Source organism: Tenrec ecaudatus, chromosome 3, assembly GCF_050624435.1.
Source record: "Tenrec ecaudatus isolate mTenEca1 chromosome 3, mTenEca1.hap1, whole genome shotgun sequence".
Taxonomy (NCBI): Eukaryota; Metazoa; Chordata; class Mammalia; order Afrosoricida; family Tenrecidae; genus Tenrec; species Tenrec ecaudatus.
This window is the reverse complement of record NC_134532.1, coordinates 159,257,440-159,276,088: the sequence shown is the minus strand read 5'-3', so window position 1 is coordinate 159,276,088 and position 18,649 is coordinate 159,257,440. Positions and strand designations below refer to the sequence as shown.

Here is an 18,649-nt window from a genome sequence, read left to right as displayed (position 1 = left end):
ATACATATGAAAGTTATGGAAAACCTGATTTAATGTATTCATAAATGTGTTTACATTTGATTGTTTGTCTTTGTATGTTTATATTTTTAATAGATGAACACTGCTTCTGCAAACTGTTTTGTTAAACGCCACCCTGAATTGAATCTAATAGAATACTTTTCATAATTTAAGATTGATATACCAAAATTTAATTTTTACGTGAGAAATTACCTGAATTTGGAATGCATTGTGCACATATTATTAAGTTGCTTCTTGAGCCTACACTTTATCTTACTTTGTGTATTAGGAAACTCAGAATAAAAGTAGAAATAAAGCAAAAGTAGCAGAAATTAAGTTAAATTTTTTTCTATAAGATCTACAAAATGCATGATTTATGCATAATTATGAATTAACTATAATTAGAATCAACCAACATGTTATCGATTATATTCTTACCAGGTGATAATCTGACTGTACATGCTAACAGAAGTAAGGCAAACCTTAAATGAATATTTGTCTTCTGTTGAAAGAGCACATGACTCGATTAATGAAGAATAGAATGTTCTGCAAATATTAAATTTTCCTATGAAACATTTTTCATTTGCAAGTAAGATAGGCCTTCTCTTGTCTGTACTTCTTCTTCTTAATAGTATTAACTTTTGCATGAGGTAGATAAAATAACATTTGTTAAAAATTTAAATATATTAAGTTAATGCTCCAATAGTTTTTAAGGATGTTCATTTTTAAGGTATGAAAAATATATATTGGATTTCACTGAATTTTGAGATGTCTAATTATGCACATTATAGCAAATATATATATTTTACATGATAATTCTGCATGGTAAAAATAAAAGTCAAATATTTACAATACATTTATTGAAGAAACTCTCAATGAAACAATTACTTTTTTCATTGTTGCATTTATTATTCTGCTCCTACTTTGTGCAAATCTATAAAATGAACAGAGAAAAAGAAAGTTTGGCCTATCTTGCAGTTAATGTTGTGATTAAGAAAAAAAAATATTTATAAGGCTTCAGTTTTTAAGAAAACTATAATGTCTATAATTTTAAAATTGTATAGTAGAATCATTTACCATAGTTATACTATAAAAGGGAGTTCCAAAAATACAAAACAAACAACAACATCAACCCAGCAAACACTTCTTTTGGCAGATATTTCAAAGTAGTATTTTCCCACTAGGTGAGCATCAAGCAACTAGCTCTGGGTTAGTGCACCCAATGGCGTCACCTGGGAAGGTTCTCTCTGGTCACAGTGAATTTTTTGTGTGTGAAAGTAGCTTTCAAGCCTTGTTTTTGTGTGTGTGATGGTCTATATAAATTTCTAGGCGTGAGGCTGTGAAATTTTGTTCCCTGCTCAGGAATAATAGCCCAGAAACTGTTATGATGTTTAACAAAGCTTACAAAGACAGCACTTTGGGAAAAGCTGAAGTGTGAGAGTGATTCTCTCCTTTCAAAACAGGTGAAATGTCCATTGAGGACAAACCTTGTTCTGGATGTCCCTCAACTTCTCAGATGGACAACAAAGTTGACTCATAGTGCATTTGGATTTCATTCCACGAGGTCAGACTGTTCATCAAGCTTCCTATTTAGAGGTTCTGAAAAATTGTGTGCGATGAAAGACCTGATTTGTGGCAGATGAGGGACTGGTTTTGCCACCAGGACAATGCATTTGCTCAAGCAGCCATCTAAGTGAGCTAGTTTTTGGCCCAAAATAGCATGTCTCTCTCTCCCCACCACCCAAGTCACCTGACTTCACTCCCCATGAGTACTTTTTGTTCGGCTAACTAAGAAGGACATGAAAGGACAGCGATTTGACAACATATAAGAGGTGAAGGAACAAAAACGAGGGATGTGCTGCCAGCCATCCAAACAGATGAGTTTGAAGACTGCTCCCAGAATCAAATTGCAGATTTGATAAATGTATGAAGTGTAATGTCCTTGAAGGACATAAAGTTGTTTTGTGAAAAAAATGAAATACATAACTTTGAAAAAATATTCCATTTTATTGGGGGGATGCCCTCATATTAGGAAATAAGAAGAAGTGAAATTTATGGTGTACGAGAGAGGTTTTAGTAATTTTAAAGAACTGAATGACAGTAAACAAGTTGTGAAAAAGGAGTGGATGAGATCACAATGACAAGGATAATAAGAGAAAGGTTGTGTTATCAATATAAAATATATTAAAATAGGGCCAAAGGCTTGGCAATCAGTTGATTTATTTGTTAATCTATCCTCTCATTTGCTCATATCTACTGAATAGTAACTATTCAGAGCTGTTAACATGCAGATAACATTAGACTTAGTAAAATGTGGGTTATGGGTAAAGGCATCAAAATAAATGAACTGCAGGATTACTTTCTATAAAAATACACCTATACATATTTGTGGGATAAAATGTTGTAATATAACTAACATGTATTTATTGAAGACAATCTAATGAAGAAAAGTCCATGTCATTTATCTGGAATTATTCCTTCAAGCAGGCCGAATGCTGCTACTCTAAGCAAAACGACATGCTGAAAGGATACAAAACAGAGTTACCTTTCTCACAGTAACATCATGAGAGAGAAATGGAAATGATAAGGAACATATGATTATATGAAACCTTCTATAAAGTGCATGAGATGCTGTATATGTTGTATGAGATGGTGGGTTGCAGGTGGGTAACTAAATGTTAAGTAGGACTTATTCCTAAAACCAAATCAATTGCCTGCTATTGAGTCGATTCTGATTAATAGCAACCCTAGAGAAGAGGACAAAACCATCACATATGGATCTCGAGACTGTAACCATCGCAAGAGAAGATGCCTCACTGTCTGCTCTTTTTTTAAGTCTCCTCATTTTCTAAAGAAGTGACTGGTAGTTTTTAACTTCTACCGCTGTGCTATCGGGAGGTAAATCACTCTTTCAAAGGCCCCGAAGATGGAAAACATGAAAAAAAAAGAATGTGATTAATAAAATATTTAATGTATGAGAAATAATACACTCCTCAAAGCAAGTTAAAAATTGAGTAATATGGAGTAGCTAATGAATTGAAATCAATTTGGAATCTCATTTCATTCAATAAACTCTTTTCATTATTATATCTTAAGTAATCTTCCAATGATGCCCAAGTGTTTATTAAATATGTGTTAGAAGGGGAAATTTTGCTGTAGGGGTTAAGTAGCAAAGTGGTAACTTTTTAAGATAATAAGTTATATCATGGAGCATTGTATTCAAATAATTATTCTAATTTGAATAATGCTAATCGTAGTTAGTTAATTCTAAGACCAGATTCTTTTATTGGAGTAATTATGTATGACACAAAATGTGTGCTATTTCTGACATGTTTACATGCACAATTCAGAGACACTCATTAGGTTCATTAGATAGTGTAGTCATCACCACTGTTTGTTTCCATTGCTAACTCCTTCACCCTTAACAGGATCCCAATGATGCCTAAGCATCAAAATAACCAAACTTTGACTTTGATCTCTATATACGAGCCTGTTAGACTTACTGCATTGATGTGATTTCATATAGTACCTGAATTTTGGGGGACTGGCTTACTTTACTCAGCATAATATTTGTAAGACTCCAACCTGTTGAAGCATATATAAGGACCTAATTTTTCCTGAGGGTAGAGCAATATTACATTAAATTAAAACTATTAATTTTAATATTAAAAGTTGTTAGAGTTACTTGATTTTACACAATAACATAAAGGTTGTACACACAGATCATGTTTCAACAAATAAACTATCAAATACCATTTGTTTTATATTCATAATAATATAAAAATTAGAGCGTGAATGGCAAAATGTATGATACCTACCATAAAATTGATAGCAGAAATTATGATCTGTCTGTTTCCAAACACTGAGAAGAAGAAAAAGAAGATGTCAGACAAATAATTATATTTGGATGGTCAGATTATATGTCTTATAACATTTATAGAATATCACTATCTTATGATCAGAAATACTATATCTTGTGTAATTAAGCTTTTGTAGTAGTGTGACTGCTATATAAAAAGCGTAAAGCATTGTTTTCCACCTGTCTTTCTATTTTAATGCTTTAATGGTATGTTAAACACAAATATAAATATAAGTAGCCTGTGATTAATCACATTGAAGGTAGATTTAATATTTTTATGATTAAATAAATTTAGCATGTCTTATCACTTAATAAAATAAAAAGCAAGTAAAATACAGGACCACTATGTCAAAAAAGAAGCAGTCAACAAAATTACTTCAAAAGGTGGCATATAAGCAACATCAGTGTTTCTGGAGGAAGAAGTCCAAACTACACTGAAGGCATTGGTAGACAGCAAGGCTCCAGAATTGCTGGAATGCCCATTTAATTTATTTCACTGAACTGATGAAGCCCTGGAATGACCCACTGCTCTATGCCAGGTAATTTGGAAGAGATCTCTCTGGCCAACAAAGGCCAGACATTTATATCTGTGCCCAATCCAAAGTAAGGTGACAAACAGTATGTGGTAATTGTCAAGGAATATTATGAATATCTAATTTTTGAAATTCTGGAGATCATTCAATAACAGTTGCAGCAGTACATTAACAGGGCCTGCTGGAAACCCAAGCTGGCTTCAGAAGAGGATTTAATGTTTGGTTCCTTTGTACTGGTCTGACTCATAGAAACGATGTGTAACAGAATAAAACACCGTCCAATCCTCTACCACCTTCACAATTGTCATATAATTGAGACCACTACTGTCTCATTATTCTTGTCAAGGGACTTCATCTTTTTGCTGGCCCTAACTTTACCCAGTATGATGACCATCTACCGGATAACACATCCAATGTACTTGAGATGAAATCACACCATCATTGCCTCTAAGGAGCATTCTGGCTGCGCCTCATTCAAGGAAGAGTTGTCTTTTCTTTAGTAAATCCGTGATATTTTGAGTATTCTTTATTGGCATTAAAATTCAAACTTGTCAATTTTTTGTCATCTTTATTCAATGTTATTGAAAATATGAGGTTAGTGAAAATAACCACAGCAGATTAATCTCTGGATTGCTGCTTTCATGAACATTGATTGTGAATCTAAGCAAGATGATACTTGACAATTTCAATCTCTTCTTAATTTATCATGTTGTTTAGCTATCAGTCCAGTTATGAGGATTTTTATTTTCTTTATATTAAGTTGTAATCTGTACCGAAGGCTGTATCTTCCTCAACAAGAGCATCAATTCCTCCTCACTTGCAGTAAGTAAGGCTGTGTCATCTAGATATTGCAGGTTATTCATGTAAGACAGATTCTCTAATTACTTGGTCAGTATAAAAATTGAATAAGTATGGTGGGGGGATACAACTCATAGAAACACCTTTTCTTATTGAAACCATAAAGTATTCCCTTGTTCATTCTGTACAACTGTCTCTTGGTTTTTGTTCCACTAGAGCACCATGAAGTGTCCTGGAATTCCCATTCTTCTCATGGCTATTCACGGTTGATTTGTATCGATACAGTCAAATTCATTATCATAGTTATTAAGCACATTCCTCATAATCTCGTATTCTCTGCTTCCAGCAAAGAACCATCAGACATCACCTATTATATTTCTATTTCATGTTCTCTTATGAATCCAACACTCAGTCATTTCAAGACGTAACATATGATCAAGAATCAATGATACTAAGGGAAAAAATTAATCTGACTGAAACATATTGATATTTGTACCTATTCCAAAGAAAAGTTAAACAACAGAATGTATATCTTATATAACAGTGTGTTTTATATTGCATACGAGTAAAATTTTGCTGAAGATCATTCAACAAGGGTTGTGGAAGTACACTGGAAGAAAGAAGGGGTTGTAGCATAAGGGATATCATTGCTTATATCAGATGAATCTTGGTTGAATGCAGAGAATACCAGAAGATATTTCCTGGTGTATTGTTTATTATGTAGGCAGTTGACTAGTCTTGAGCAGAATAAGAATTCAAAAACATTTCAATGTGCTCATTTAGAAGCTGTACATTAGCCAAGAGCCTCTCTTGAGTAGAAGTAAACAAAGCATGCTTACAATCAGTTTTGCTGTTGTACAGAATTTTAGAGAGAATTTGGAAGGTCAAGGAAAATTGTCACACATTTATAGTATGTAGCAAATGGAAACATCAGTGGGATCAGTGGGGACTATTAGAGTGTGAATGTGGGCATTAATTGAACTGATACCTTTTAGTAGACAGAGGAGCTTAGAAAATTAGTCCAAGGACCTCCTCAAGGAAGTCAGGGCATGACTCTTGTCTATGCAACTGTCTGTGCAGTGATCTCCATCAATGAAACACCCATGAGAAAGCTTAAGGCAGACTGTCCTTATTAGGTTTATCAGATTGGTGGAAGCAATGCCCTTTCCTTGGTGCTCTCTTTGAGGGTAAGATTATTCATATCCCTGATCAATCTGCAGAGAACTTCCAACAGTGGCTTTATCCATATGGGGACTTTGCTGATAGATTCTGGGCTTTTGAGATCATACACAGCCTTCTGCTAACAGGGTATTCAGAATTTTTGCTCTAGTATATTTATCTCCTCTGATCATGACTTAAATATTTACAATCTTTGAACCACACAAACTGGTTTGCTTCTTCCATGTGGACTTAGATAACACCTCACTTAAATGGCTGCCATTTAAAGAAAAGATATCAAAACCCTACACATAATTCTTTCAGATAGCAAGGAACCATTCATATTTCTTTTATAATAGAAAATGAAAACACTTAAAGTAATTACTGTTACATAATTTGATGAAAATACACTAGTAGACTATTAATATTACACTGGTTAAGTAATACCTAACATATAACTATGGGGTGGGGTGGGGGAGTCACAATTGAAGCACTGGCTACAAAGAATCATAATTAATCCAAAAGAGGATCAAGCTAAATCAAAGGTCATATCAATATTATTACTTTGCCCGAGGCATTTTCTTTGCTGACTCTGTAGAACTAAAGAAAAATAATATCTGTTTTTGATGAAAGTGTTTGAGAAAGTTTTCCAAAAGTTTTACTAAAATCACAGGTTAAAGTTTTATAAGTAATCCTTCTTTACTCCTCTCATGCTATTAATTTCTCTACTCAAATAAGAATTCTAAATAATTTCTGGGATCTGTGGTAATTATTAGGAAAGATATTAGGAATTTACCTTATAATCATGTTCTGGCTCATTTTGATTTCTTCATTCAGAGTCTTAAATCTTTAAAGTGGATCTATTTTATTTCATATAATGAATAACAAAGTATATCGGCATGATTAAATTTCTAAGACCCTATGTGTTAGGTCAGGTTGACTACAGAAACAAATTCAGCGACACTCATAAGTGACACTCATTGACAAAGAAAGAGATTTATATCAAGAAGTTATTACATATCAAGAAGTGTCACATCCCAGTCAACTCAAGTCCACAAGTCTAATATGAGTCCATGAGTCCCTCTTCAGACTCACACATCCACAGACAATGATACAGAATACAGCAAGATCACAGACTGGCAGGTGTAGAGTTGCTTGGGTCCAATGTCAATGGAAACATCACAGGGCTCCAGCAGTTCTCACGGTGGCCAGCAACAGGAATTTGCAGAGGTAAGAGAGGCACTGTGGGCCAGAGGGTCCTCTCTTATATAAAGGCCACATCCCCAAGGTGACAGCGTCAGGGTTTGACCTAACTGATAGGTCTGACTGCAAGCATAGTGGGGACTGTCTAGTGGATACAGATGTCTCTTTAGTGATGGAAAAAGTCTCTTTAGTGATGGAAAAAGGTTTGATAGAACTTCTTTAAAAACTATATTAAACTGTCTCGAGCTTATATTGAGAAATAAGTGTTATATTTTTTACACTGAAAGTTGACTATGCTGAGATATTCTATTGTTGACCTGAAAACTAAGCTGTGGATAGTCTTGAAAAGAATAAGGATTCCAGAACATTTTTGTTTGTTTGTGTATAACCTATAGACAGATCAAGGATCAGTTGTGTGGATAAGATTAGAGATTAGAGAATTAGAGAATACTAATTATTCTCTAATTAGAGAATATTAAAAGGTTTAAAATCAGGAAAGGTGTGCATTAGGGTTGTCTTCATTCACGATGATTCTTCAATCTGTAGGCGGACCAACTACCCAGATACACTGGCTTTATATGTAGAAGAAAGCAGCATCCGGATTGGAGAAAGACTCATTAACAGCCTGTGAAACACAGATAACTCAACCTTGCTTGCTGAAAATGAGGGGCACTGAAGCACTTGATGATGAGGAGTAAGGACTGTAGTCTTTGCTACAGATTACAACGCAATGTAAAGAAAGCCAAAATCCTCAAAGCTGCAACAATCATTACTATCATGGTAAACAAAGAAAATCTTGAAGTTGTTCAGGATTTCATCTTGCTTGGCTCCACAATCGATATTCATGGAAGCTTCAGTCAGAGATCAAATGGCGCATTACACTGGGTAAATGTGTTTCAATAAACCTCCTTAAATTCACTGCCTTCAAGTCAATAACTCACAACGACCCTGTGTGTTTCTACGACTGGTCTTTGTTATTGTGACTGTTGTTGTTATATGCCATTGAAATGGCCAAGCAGCTGTCTTCCAGATTTCCTGGCATAGACAAATGAGGACTTCCAGTGCTTCCTCCACGTTCTGAATGATTCCCGTGGATATTCTGTCATATCCTAGAGGCTTGTAATCTTTCAAAACTGTAAACAGAAGCTTGAAGTTTTTCTTGATTTTTTTCCCTTTTCAGATATACTGATATATACTTCCCTTTTGTTTTTCTAATTCCAGGTTCTTGCACATTTCATTATAATATTTGGCTGTGTCTTTTTAAGCTGCCCGGTACTATTTTCTATTCAACTCTGTAACTTCATTCTTTCTTCCATTTGCTTTAGCTACTATAAGATGAAGGGAAAGTTTCAGGGTCTCTTCTGACAAGCACTTTGGTCTTTTCTTTCTTGTCTTTTCAATGCCCTTTTTTTTTTTTCTTCATGATCTTGAGGTCTTCCCACAGCTCATCAGGTCTTCTGTCATTAGTATTCAATATGTCAAATCTGTTTTCGAGATGTTCTTGGAATTCAGTTAGGATAGATTCCAGGTCTTATTTTGGTTCCTGTGGGTTGGTTGTAATTTTTTTCAGCTTTATCCTGAAATTACATTTGATGATCTGTTCCACAATCACCCCCTGGTCTGGGTTTGCTAATGATATTGAGCTTTTCCATCATGTCTTCTCAAAGATGTAGTTAGTTTGATTTCTGTGTATTCCATTTAGGGAAGTTCATGTGCACAGTTGCCTTTTATGTTGTTAGAAAAATAATTTGCTGTACAAATGTGCTTGACACATGGATGGATGTACGGATTGTGATAAGAGTTATACAAACCCTCAAGGAAGTGGTTAAAAAATAAGTTATTTGCTATGAACATGTTGGTTTTATAAAATTCTGTCATGTGATTTCTAGCTTCATTTCTATCACCAAGTCCATATTTCCCAACAGGTGTTCTCTCCTCTATTTCAAAATTTTTATTCCAATCACCAGTAAATATCAGTGCTACTAAACAACCCCCCTGGGTTGCATGCTTGATAAATTTCTGACTAAGTTGTTGGTAACTTGTGGTAGTTACATAATTTCATGTCAACTTGAAAAATAGGTATATAGGTAGATTCTGGCCTGTCAATCAGGTGGTCTCAGCCTGATAATCCCTTCTTGTGGGTATGGCCTTTGCTGAGGATTTTGGGAACTTCCTCTCTTTCTTATAGAGATGGGTCACACTCTTTTTCTCTTTCACCTTGCTTTTAACAAGCCACTTTGATCCAAGCTGATGGCAGCCAGAAACCAAGAGATTCATCCACTGCCCGTGGATCTACAAGACTTCGCAGTCATCAACCTGTGATCTTCCTCCATTCAGCATCAGTGTGTGTGACTGCGTGAATCTGGAGAGGGATTCATGGACTAGCATCGGACTTGATCAGGACTGGGTGAGGGTGTTTTTTTCTCAATATTCAATTGCTCTTTGGTATAAAACTCTTACACACTTGTGCATGTCTCTGGGTTTGTTTCTCTAGTTATGCTAGACTAACACATGGGAGTAGAAAGAGCCAAAGAGCCTCTTTTGCTTTTGAATCGCCAGCCCTGAGGATTGAAGCCCAACATGTAACCACTACTCTGGCAGTTGTGTTGTAAAACAGATTTTACTTTGAGGGCTATGGTGTTTGTGATTCAAGTCATGTATTTTTAATGGTATCATATGCATATGAAATTAGGACATTGAATAAAGAAGACTGACATACATCAATGGACTTGAATTATGATGCTGGAAAGAAGATGCAAAGGGCTGTGGTCTAACAAACGTAGAAACAAATCTTGTAGGAGTTGCAGCCAGTGTGCCTCCCACAAGCAGGCTGGGGAATTTCATCTCGTGTAGTTTTGACATGTTATCAGAAGTGACCAGTTCCGGGAAAAGAACACTAAGAAAATACAGGGGCAGCAAAAACAAGGAAGACCCTCCACGAAATGGATTGGCACAGTGGTTGCAACAGTGAGCTCAAACATAACAATTCTAAAGATTGAGCGTGACTGGGCAGTGTTTCATTATGGTGTACATAGGTTTGCTATGAGTTCACTGATTAAACAGCACTTAGGAATAACTTGTAGACAATTAAAAATGGTTGTAGGAGTACATCATAAAAAAGTGCCAGAAACTTAAGCCAGATGTTGAAAAGGCAATCGTATAAAGTAGACGTTTTGTAGAATTTGGCTGAATTCCAAGAATACCAGAATGTTTTCTTCTGTTGCATTAACTTTGCAAAAAATGGTTAATTATGGATACCCTTGCAAAGAATGGAAATTCTAAAACACATAGCTAGTTGGGTTGATAACTAGGAGGTCCAACCTTTGGAACCAGAGGAGGTCTGTGGGAGACAGATGAGAGTTTCCACTTCAGTAAAGAGTTAGTCATGGAAACTCACCAAGGCAGGTGTATACTTTCCTCTAGGGTCTCTATGAGTCAGCATCAACTCAGTGACAGTCATTCTTTAAAATTTTATTTTAAGAGAGTTACGGATTACCACTCATTGCAAATAAAACCAAAATCTTCACAACTGAACCTATAGTTAACATTAAACAGAGCAAAGATTGAAGTTGTGACATACTTCGTTTGCTTGGATCCACAATCAATGCTTATGGAAGCAAAAGTCAAGAGATCAAATGACAAATATGCTGCACAAGTTCTCTTTAAAGTGCTGAAACACAGGCACGTTACATTGAGGACTAGGTTCATCTGACTTAAGCCGTAGCATTTTCAACCACCTCATATGCTTGTAATAGAGGACAGTAATGGGGACACATGGCGGGGACAGTGTGGAGTGAATTCCCCACATGGAACAAACCAGGAAGGGAGCACAATAGGTCACCAATTGGAGTAAAGCTGATCCACAGAGCCCCAGAGGAGCCCCAGGAATGGACTTAGGGTTGGGAGGGACAGCCCCTAGATCTCTCCCAGGAGCAGGGGAAGGCACTCAGGGGAACCAGCAGACAGCCGGGTATGTTTTGCCTCTCTATCCTTCTCTTTTTTCTGCCTCATATTTTCTTATTGTTCAGACTAGGACATTGCTGGATTGTCTACTTCTATAGGACAGACTTGGGAGGGAAGCTCAGGGAGAAAGCAACGGGGCAAATGGTGCCTGAAGGTCTTGGGGGAAGAAGGAAGTGGGGAGAAGGGTGTGGTGAGCACACAGACCCATGGACAGGGGAACAACTAGGGAATTGAAACCAATATCTAGGCAAGTACAGAGATCCTGCTGTGAGTATTAGAGCAACACCAATCTAGCTGAGAGGAAGTACTAAGAGGTGGAGGAAGGGGGAAAGTGATGGTGGGGCAGGAGTAGGCAAAAGGAAACAGAGGTAAGCTCTAGGATGCAAAGGTATAGATAGAGGTATAAATGGAGGTGTGTCCTTAAGTCAATACATTAATCCATAAGAAATATATGGCAGGGTCTAAACACAAACCCGGGATACATATGGCAGCCAACTAATAAGAGAAGGAAATAAAGAGGAAAAAAAGAAAGCAAATACATGTGTAGGGGGTGGGGGAACAGGGCACTAACCCACCCAAGGGGAGGGTATTGTTTATATCTCCACAAGAGAGGGAGAGAGAGATCAGGCTGCAACCCAATGTTCCAAGACATGAATGCATCACACTGGCATATACCAGGGAACCAATAGATAGGGCTGAGGGGCCAGTCCCAATCCCAACTATGTGGAAATCCCTCCTTCCCAGAAGAAAGCACTACAGAGGACAACACTGGGGCTACCACTTGGGAACAGGGCACATCAGATTAGAGCACACGCGAGAAACAAAAAGGGATGGAGAGGGTGGAGATGACATCCTGGCCCACCAAGCACCGAGAACAATATTCCTGCTCGGCTCAGACAACACACAGAGAGGACATAAAACCGGCCCCACCACAAGACACAATGTCCCTCACTAAACCATAGCACCGCAGGGGACAACACTGGAGACACAGTGTGGGAATTGTGCACACTCTGACCCATCATGCTGCAAGGAAACACTAAAAGCATCCAAAAGAGCAGCAAGGGGAGCAGAGTGATACAATTCTCTGGGAATACCAAAAATAGACGTTGGAGACAGAGTGTGGCACCCCATTAGAGTTGGCTGGAAAACACTCATAAAGGTCAATAGACATTGAACTATGTATAGACCATTCCATTTTTGTCAGTGGCTTTGTTGTTGTTTTTTGGTCTTGACTTCCTTTGTTGTTTTATTTGGCTTTCCAGATTTTTGCATTTATTAATGTATCTGTATGTCTATCTAGATAAGATAGGTGGGGCAAATAATTCAGAGATGAAAAGAACGGGACCAATGGTTCCAGGGAATATGGGAGAAAGGGATGTGGGAGAAAGGAAGGGGGCAGGAAACCAACCCAGGGAAAAGGGAATGAGTAAATTAAAATCAGTGGAGAGAAGGGCATAAAATGCCTAGTGGAGCTTAATCAAGGGTAAAGTAGCAGCAAGAAATCACTAAACCGGAATGAAGGCTGCGGACATGGTGGCGGGTCAAGAGGAAAGCAAAAGGGAATAGAACTATGTCCTCATATTTATATGTTAAGAATTAAGGTTGCAGAGGACATTGGGTTTTCACTCACGTACCCCGTCAACACAAGAACACTTTGTTCTAACAATCCAGCATTCTGTCATGCTCACTTCCCAACACGATCGCTGAAGACAAAATGCATGCATAGGTAAATGTGGTGCCTGGCTATCAAATGATATAGCATCTGGGGTTTTAAACGAGTGGTGATAAATAAGTGGCCATCTAGCTGAGAAGCTACAAAGCCCCACGAAGAAGCACATCAGCCTGTGTGGTCATGAGATCTTGATGGAATCAGGCACAAGGCATCTAAGAACCAGAACAAAATCACATCTAAGGTGAATGGGGGTGGAAGAACAAGGATTGGAGACCCAATGCCCATCTGTAGACAACTGGAGTTCCTTACACAGAGGTATAACAGGGAATAATTGAGCCAGTGAGGCTGCAGTATAGCACTGATGAACCTTAACATTGTCCTCTACTTCTTTGGTGCTTCCTTCCCCCCACTACCATGACCTCAATTCTACCTTACAAAATTGGATTAGACCAGAACATACACACTGCTACATATAAGAGCCCACAACACAGGGAATCCAGGCTAGATAAACCCCCTAGGGCCAATAATGAAGTAGAGATTAGGAGGATTAGGCAGGGTGGAGGAAAGAAAGGGGAAATAGATCACAAGGATCAACCTATAACCCCCTCTCAGGGAGATGAACAACAGGAAAGTGGAGGAGGGGCGATGGATGATGATATAAGATTAAAAATAATAATCCATAACTTATCAAGGATTCGTGAGGGAGGATGGGCAGGGGGGAGGGAGAAGAAATGAGAAACTGATATCATGGGCTCAATTGGGAAGAGATTGCTTTGAAAATGATTATTGCTGCATATATGCAAATGTATTTGACACACTGGATGAATTTAGGGATTGTTATAGAGATGTATGAGATTGCAATAAAACTATCAAAATCTATCAATAAAACTATCAATGGTATTGGCCTATATACATATAGTTATAAGGCAATACACTGAGAATGCAGACTGGCCTTGGGCCTCAGCTCATACCCTTCCTCAATAAAAGAACACTTTGTTTTAACATACTGGCATTTTGTAAGGCAAATTCCCTCTACACACACACGCACACACACACACACACACACACAGACATGATCAATGAAGACAAAATGGGTGCATAAGCAGATGTAGCGAAGCAGCAGATGGTGCTCTGGTATTAAAAAGTATAGCATCTGGGGTCTTAAATGCTTGAAATTTAACAAGCGGCCATCCAACAGTGAAGCAACAGACCCACATGGAAGAAGCACACCAGCCTTGAGGTGATTATGAAATGTCATCGAGACCAGGTAACATGCATCAGAAGATCCTCAACAAGCAACAAACAAACAAACAAACAAAATGCATTGGTGAAAATAAGGAGGGTTGGGGCAGAAACACAAAGCCCATCTGTGGACCATGGAACATCCCCTCACAGAGGGTCACAGGGAGGGGTGAGTCAATCAGGGTGCAGTAGAGCACTGATGGATGACACAATATATCTCTGATCCCTAGAGGGCTCCTCACCCCCACTATCATGACCCCAGTACTGCTTCTGAGTCTGGAGTAGACAGGAGCATGTACATAGGTATAGGCAAGAGATACAACTTATGACACACAGAACCCTGGAACAGGAATTGAGTAGCAATGCCAAAATTTTATGAGGTAGAGTGAGAAGTTGGGAGGATGGGAGTACTGATCACAATTAGTGGTACATAACCACACACCCCCATCCAGGAAGAAGAACAACAGAAATCAGAGGAAGAGGGAGTCAGCAGTCCGTGTGACAAATGAAAATCATAGCAATGTATAGTCTATCAAGGGGCCATGGGGGAGGAGGAGGACAAAAAAAGAGAACTTGAACCCTAGGGCTCAATAGAAAGTAAATGTCTAGAAAAGAATAATGGCAATGTGTGTACTAATATGTCATATATAATTGATGTATGGATTGTAACAAGAGTTGTAAGGGCCCTAATAAAATGATCTAAAAAATCAATGAAAACAGATATTATGTCAAAGAATGTCATTTTAATTTTTAATGGTGTCTGGCTATCAAAAGATATAGTGTCTGGGACCTTAAAGGCTTGCAGGTAATAAAGCAGCCATCTAGCTCAGTAGCAACGAAGCCCAGACGGAAAAGGCACACCACCCTGTGTGACCACGAGGTGTTGAAGGGACCAGGTATCAGGTATCAAAGAGCAAAAATTAATATAATTGTGGGCCCACATTCCAGATATGATCAATGAAGACAAAGAAGGTGCATAAGCAAATGTGGTGAATAAAGCTGATAGTGCCTGGCTATCAAAAGATATAGCATCTATGGTCTTAAAGCCTCGAAGACAAACAAGCAGCCATCTAGCTTAGAAGCAACAAAGCCCACATAAAAGAAGCACAGCAGCCTGTGTGACCACGAGGTGCCGAAGGGATCAGTTATCAGGCATCAAAGAACAAAAAAATCATATCATTGTAAATGAGGGGGAGTGCAGAGTTGAGACCCAAAACCCAAATGTAGGTGACAGGACACCCCCTTACAGAAGGGTCACGGCCAGGAGAAGAGCCAGTCAGTGTGCAGTGCAGCAACAATGAAACATACAACTTCCCTCTAATTCTTGAATGCTTCCTCCTCCCAACTATCATGTTCCCAATTCTGCCTTACAAATCCAGGTAGACCACAGCATGCACACTGGTACAGATAGGAACTGGAAACACAGGGAATCCAGGACAGATGATCCCTTCAGGACCAGTGGTGAGAGTGGCGATGCATGGAGGGTGAAGGGAAGGTGGGGTAGAAAGGGGGGAATCAATTATAAGGATCTACATATAACCTCCTCTCTGGTGGATGGACAACAGAAAAGTGGGTGAAGGGACATTTCGGACAGTATAAGGCATAACAAAATAATAATAATTTATAAATTATCAAGTGTTAATGACGGAGGGGGGACTGGGGAGGGAGAAGGAAAATTGAGGAGCTGATACCAAGGGCTTAAGTAGAGAGAAAATATTTTGAAAATGATGAGGACAACGAATGTAAAAATGTGCTTGACACAATTGATGTATGTATGGATTGTGATAAGAGTTGTATGAGTCCCCAATGAAATGATTTATAAAATATTTTAAATGTTTTTCTTAAATAAACAAGTATAAAATAAGCATTATCTTTTTTAATTTTTGAAAGACAATATGAATAGTATTATAATTTTCCAAACTTTTAATCTTATTTTATAGTATATTACATTTAGATAAGCAAAAATGAGGGAGTAATTTTAGGAGCTTTTTTAACTTAAGAAATTTTATGCATTTTGTTTCAATTTTTAATTAAGCTGTGGTTTAGAATTACTTCTTATATAAAATAGTCATCTGTATTTTTTTATTTGGGGGGATGTAATTGAATGAATATTCTTCAATATATGTTAAAAAATTTTAAACTATCCTGCTTAATATGTGATTCTAATGAAAGCATTACAATAGGAGAGAAAATAAACCTCTACATTTTAAGAACAAATATGAATATGGGAATTTTTTGTGACAATAAAATAAGAAAATTCTAAGGATTAAAATAAAATCTAATGAGTGGTATGAAAAAACAAGTCAAGAGAGATTTAATGGTTCCTGTAATTTGCCAACACTGAAAATTTGCTAACATTTTTTTAGATCAAACTGAATATCAAGTTAGTGTGCTTGCTAATTTTGCTCCATGAGAATATATATCCAGAATTTACTCACAATCTATGTGATGGTAAGTTCATCTGTCTTTTATTATTGCATGCTGTGTCTAGAGGATGGAGAGACTGCAGTGTAACTACTGTAGAAGGGCTTATTAACAACCTGTGAGAAACAGAGAATGTAAGCTTTTTTTCTGAAAGTGAGGTGGACATGAAGTAGTTACCGATGAAGATCAAGCATCTCAACTTTCAGTATGAGTTAGAATTAAATAAAAAGAAAAATGTGAAAAAGAAAGTGCACAAAACTCCTTACAACTGGACCAATAGATGGCATCATAATACACAAAAAAGAAGATTGAAGTTGTCAAGGAATTTTTGCTTGGATTTCTTAATTAGTGCCATGGTAGCAGAGACTTGTGGGAAAAGCCATGCAGCAGAGAGGAAAGGGAACAAACAAACACGTTGGGGGAACACAAATGCGTGTCTGCTCATGGGAAAAGCAGGAGCACTGTACGCCAGGTGGGGGCGGAGAAAGACCCAAAATGGTTACGCCAGTGAGATCCTACGTGGGAACTCTTCTGAATGAACAGGACTCTACTTCAGACACATTTGTAACTTGAGAACTTCAGTTGGAAAATCCATGGTGTCCGAGGAAGCAGAAAACAGCTGCCCCAACTGTTGGTAGTCAGACAAAACAGGTCCTGCTAGAGCAATACCCTATAGGCTGCATTAAGCTATATATCATTCTGGCAAACTGGTGATGGGCATTCAGTTTCATTTCGTTTATACGTGTTCACAGTAGAGTGAACCTCAGACGTGCTATGTCATTGGTTGTCACCGTCTTGAATTTGTGTTGTTTTTCTGTTTTTCAGCAATGAAACCCAAGACTGATGAGCCTATAAAGATAACAAAGAGAACAAGGGTTTTGAAGTTAGGGTAAAGGGGGTGGTGGTGGGAGAAATAAATGGGAGACTATGTCCAGGAGACCAGGAAGATAAAGTATGTTTGGAAACTGATATGGAAGCAATGCTGTTTGACAAGATTAAACTATGGAATGATATGACATATGTATTATTTCCCAAGTAATAACAAATAAAAAGAAAAAAAAAACATAGATCCAGAAATGGTTTGGGGCTTGTACTAAACCTTAGCTTGCACTTATGGACAGTTAGTTCTTACATCATGGGCCTGCTGGATACTCGCCCTCAGAAAGAAAACACAGAAGACATGGGAGCTGTAGCAAAATGTGGGGAAGAATTACGCTGGGCTCAGCTTTCAGGTAAATAGTGCTGCTTTCAGATAAAATAGTGTCTGGGGTCTTAAAAGCTTGTCTCCAAACCAGCCATCTAAGCAAGATACCAACTAAAGTCCACATGGAAGAAGCACACTATCATTAGTCACTAAAGGATTATAAACCATATAATGCAAAGTCAAAGGCGCCTAAATTATAAGAAGCCTATGCTGGAGAGTATAAGCCTAAGATTCATTTGTGGCATTACATGGGAAATAAATCTTCAGAGAACTCCCTCTAGCTACAGTTTAGGGATGGGAGGAAAGTGGTTGCTAAACAGACTGCTTTGGAGAGATGAATATAGAGCAATGGTCCTCAACCTTCCTGATGCCGCGACCCTTTCATACAGTTCCTCATGCTGTGGTGGCCCCCTACCACCAACCATAAAATTACTTTAGTTGGTACTTCATGACTCTAATTTTGCTACTGTTATGAATTGGGCCACCCCTGTGAAAGGGTTGTTCGACCCCCAAAGGGGTTGTGACCCACAGGTTGAGAACCGCTGACATAAATCAAAGGCATAAATCTGACTTTAATGGTTAAAACTTTGGCAGTA

At 37.8% G+C, this 18,649-nt stretch overlaps 1 protein-coding gene across 1 annotated transcript in view; it reads right to left on the bottom strand.

Annotated features, from left to right (window-relative positions):
• Window positions 1-18,649, bottom strand: part of TECRL (trans-2,3-enoyl-CoA reductase like) — a 119,342-nt gene that overhangs the window by 21,300 nt on the left and 79,393 nt on the right. The window contains exon 8 of the mRNA XM_075544956.1: window positions 3,816-3,859. Coding sequence (XP_075401071.1) covers window positions 3,816-3,859 — 44 coding nt within the window. The remainder of the gene's footprint in view (window positions 1-3,815; window positions 3,860-18,649) is intronic.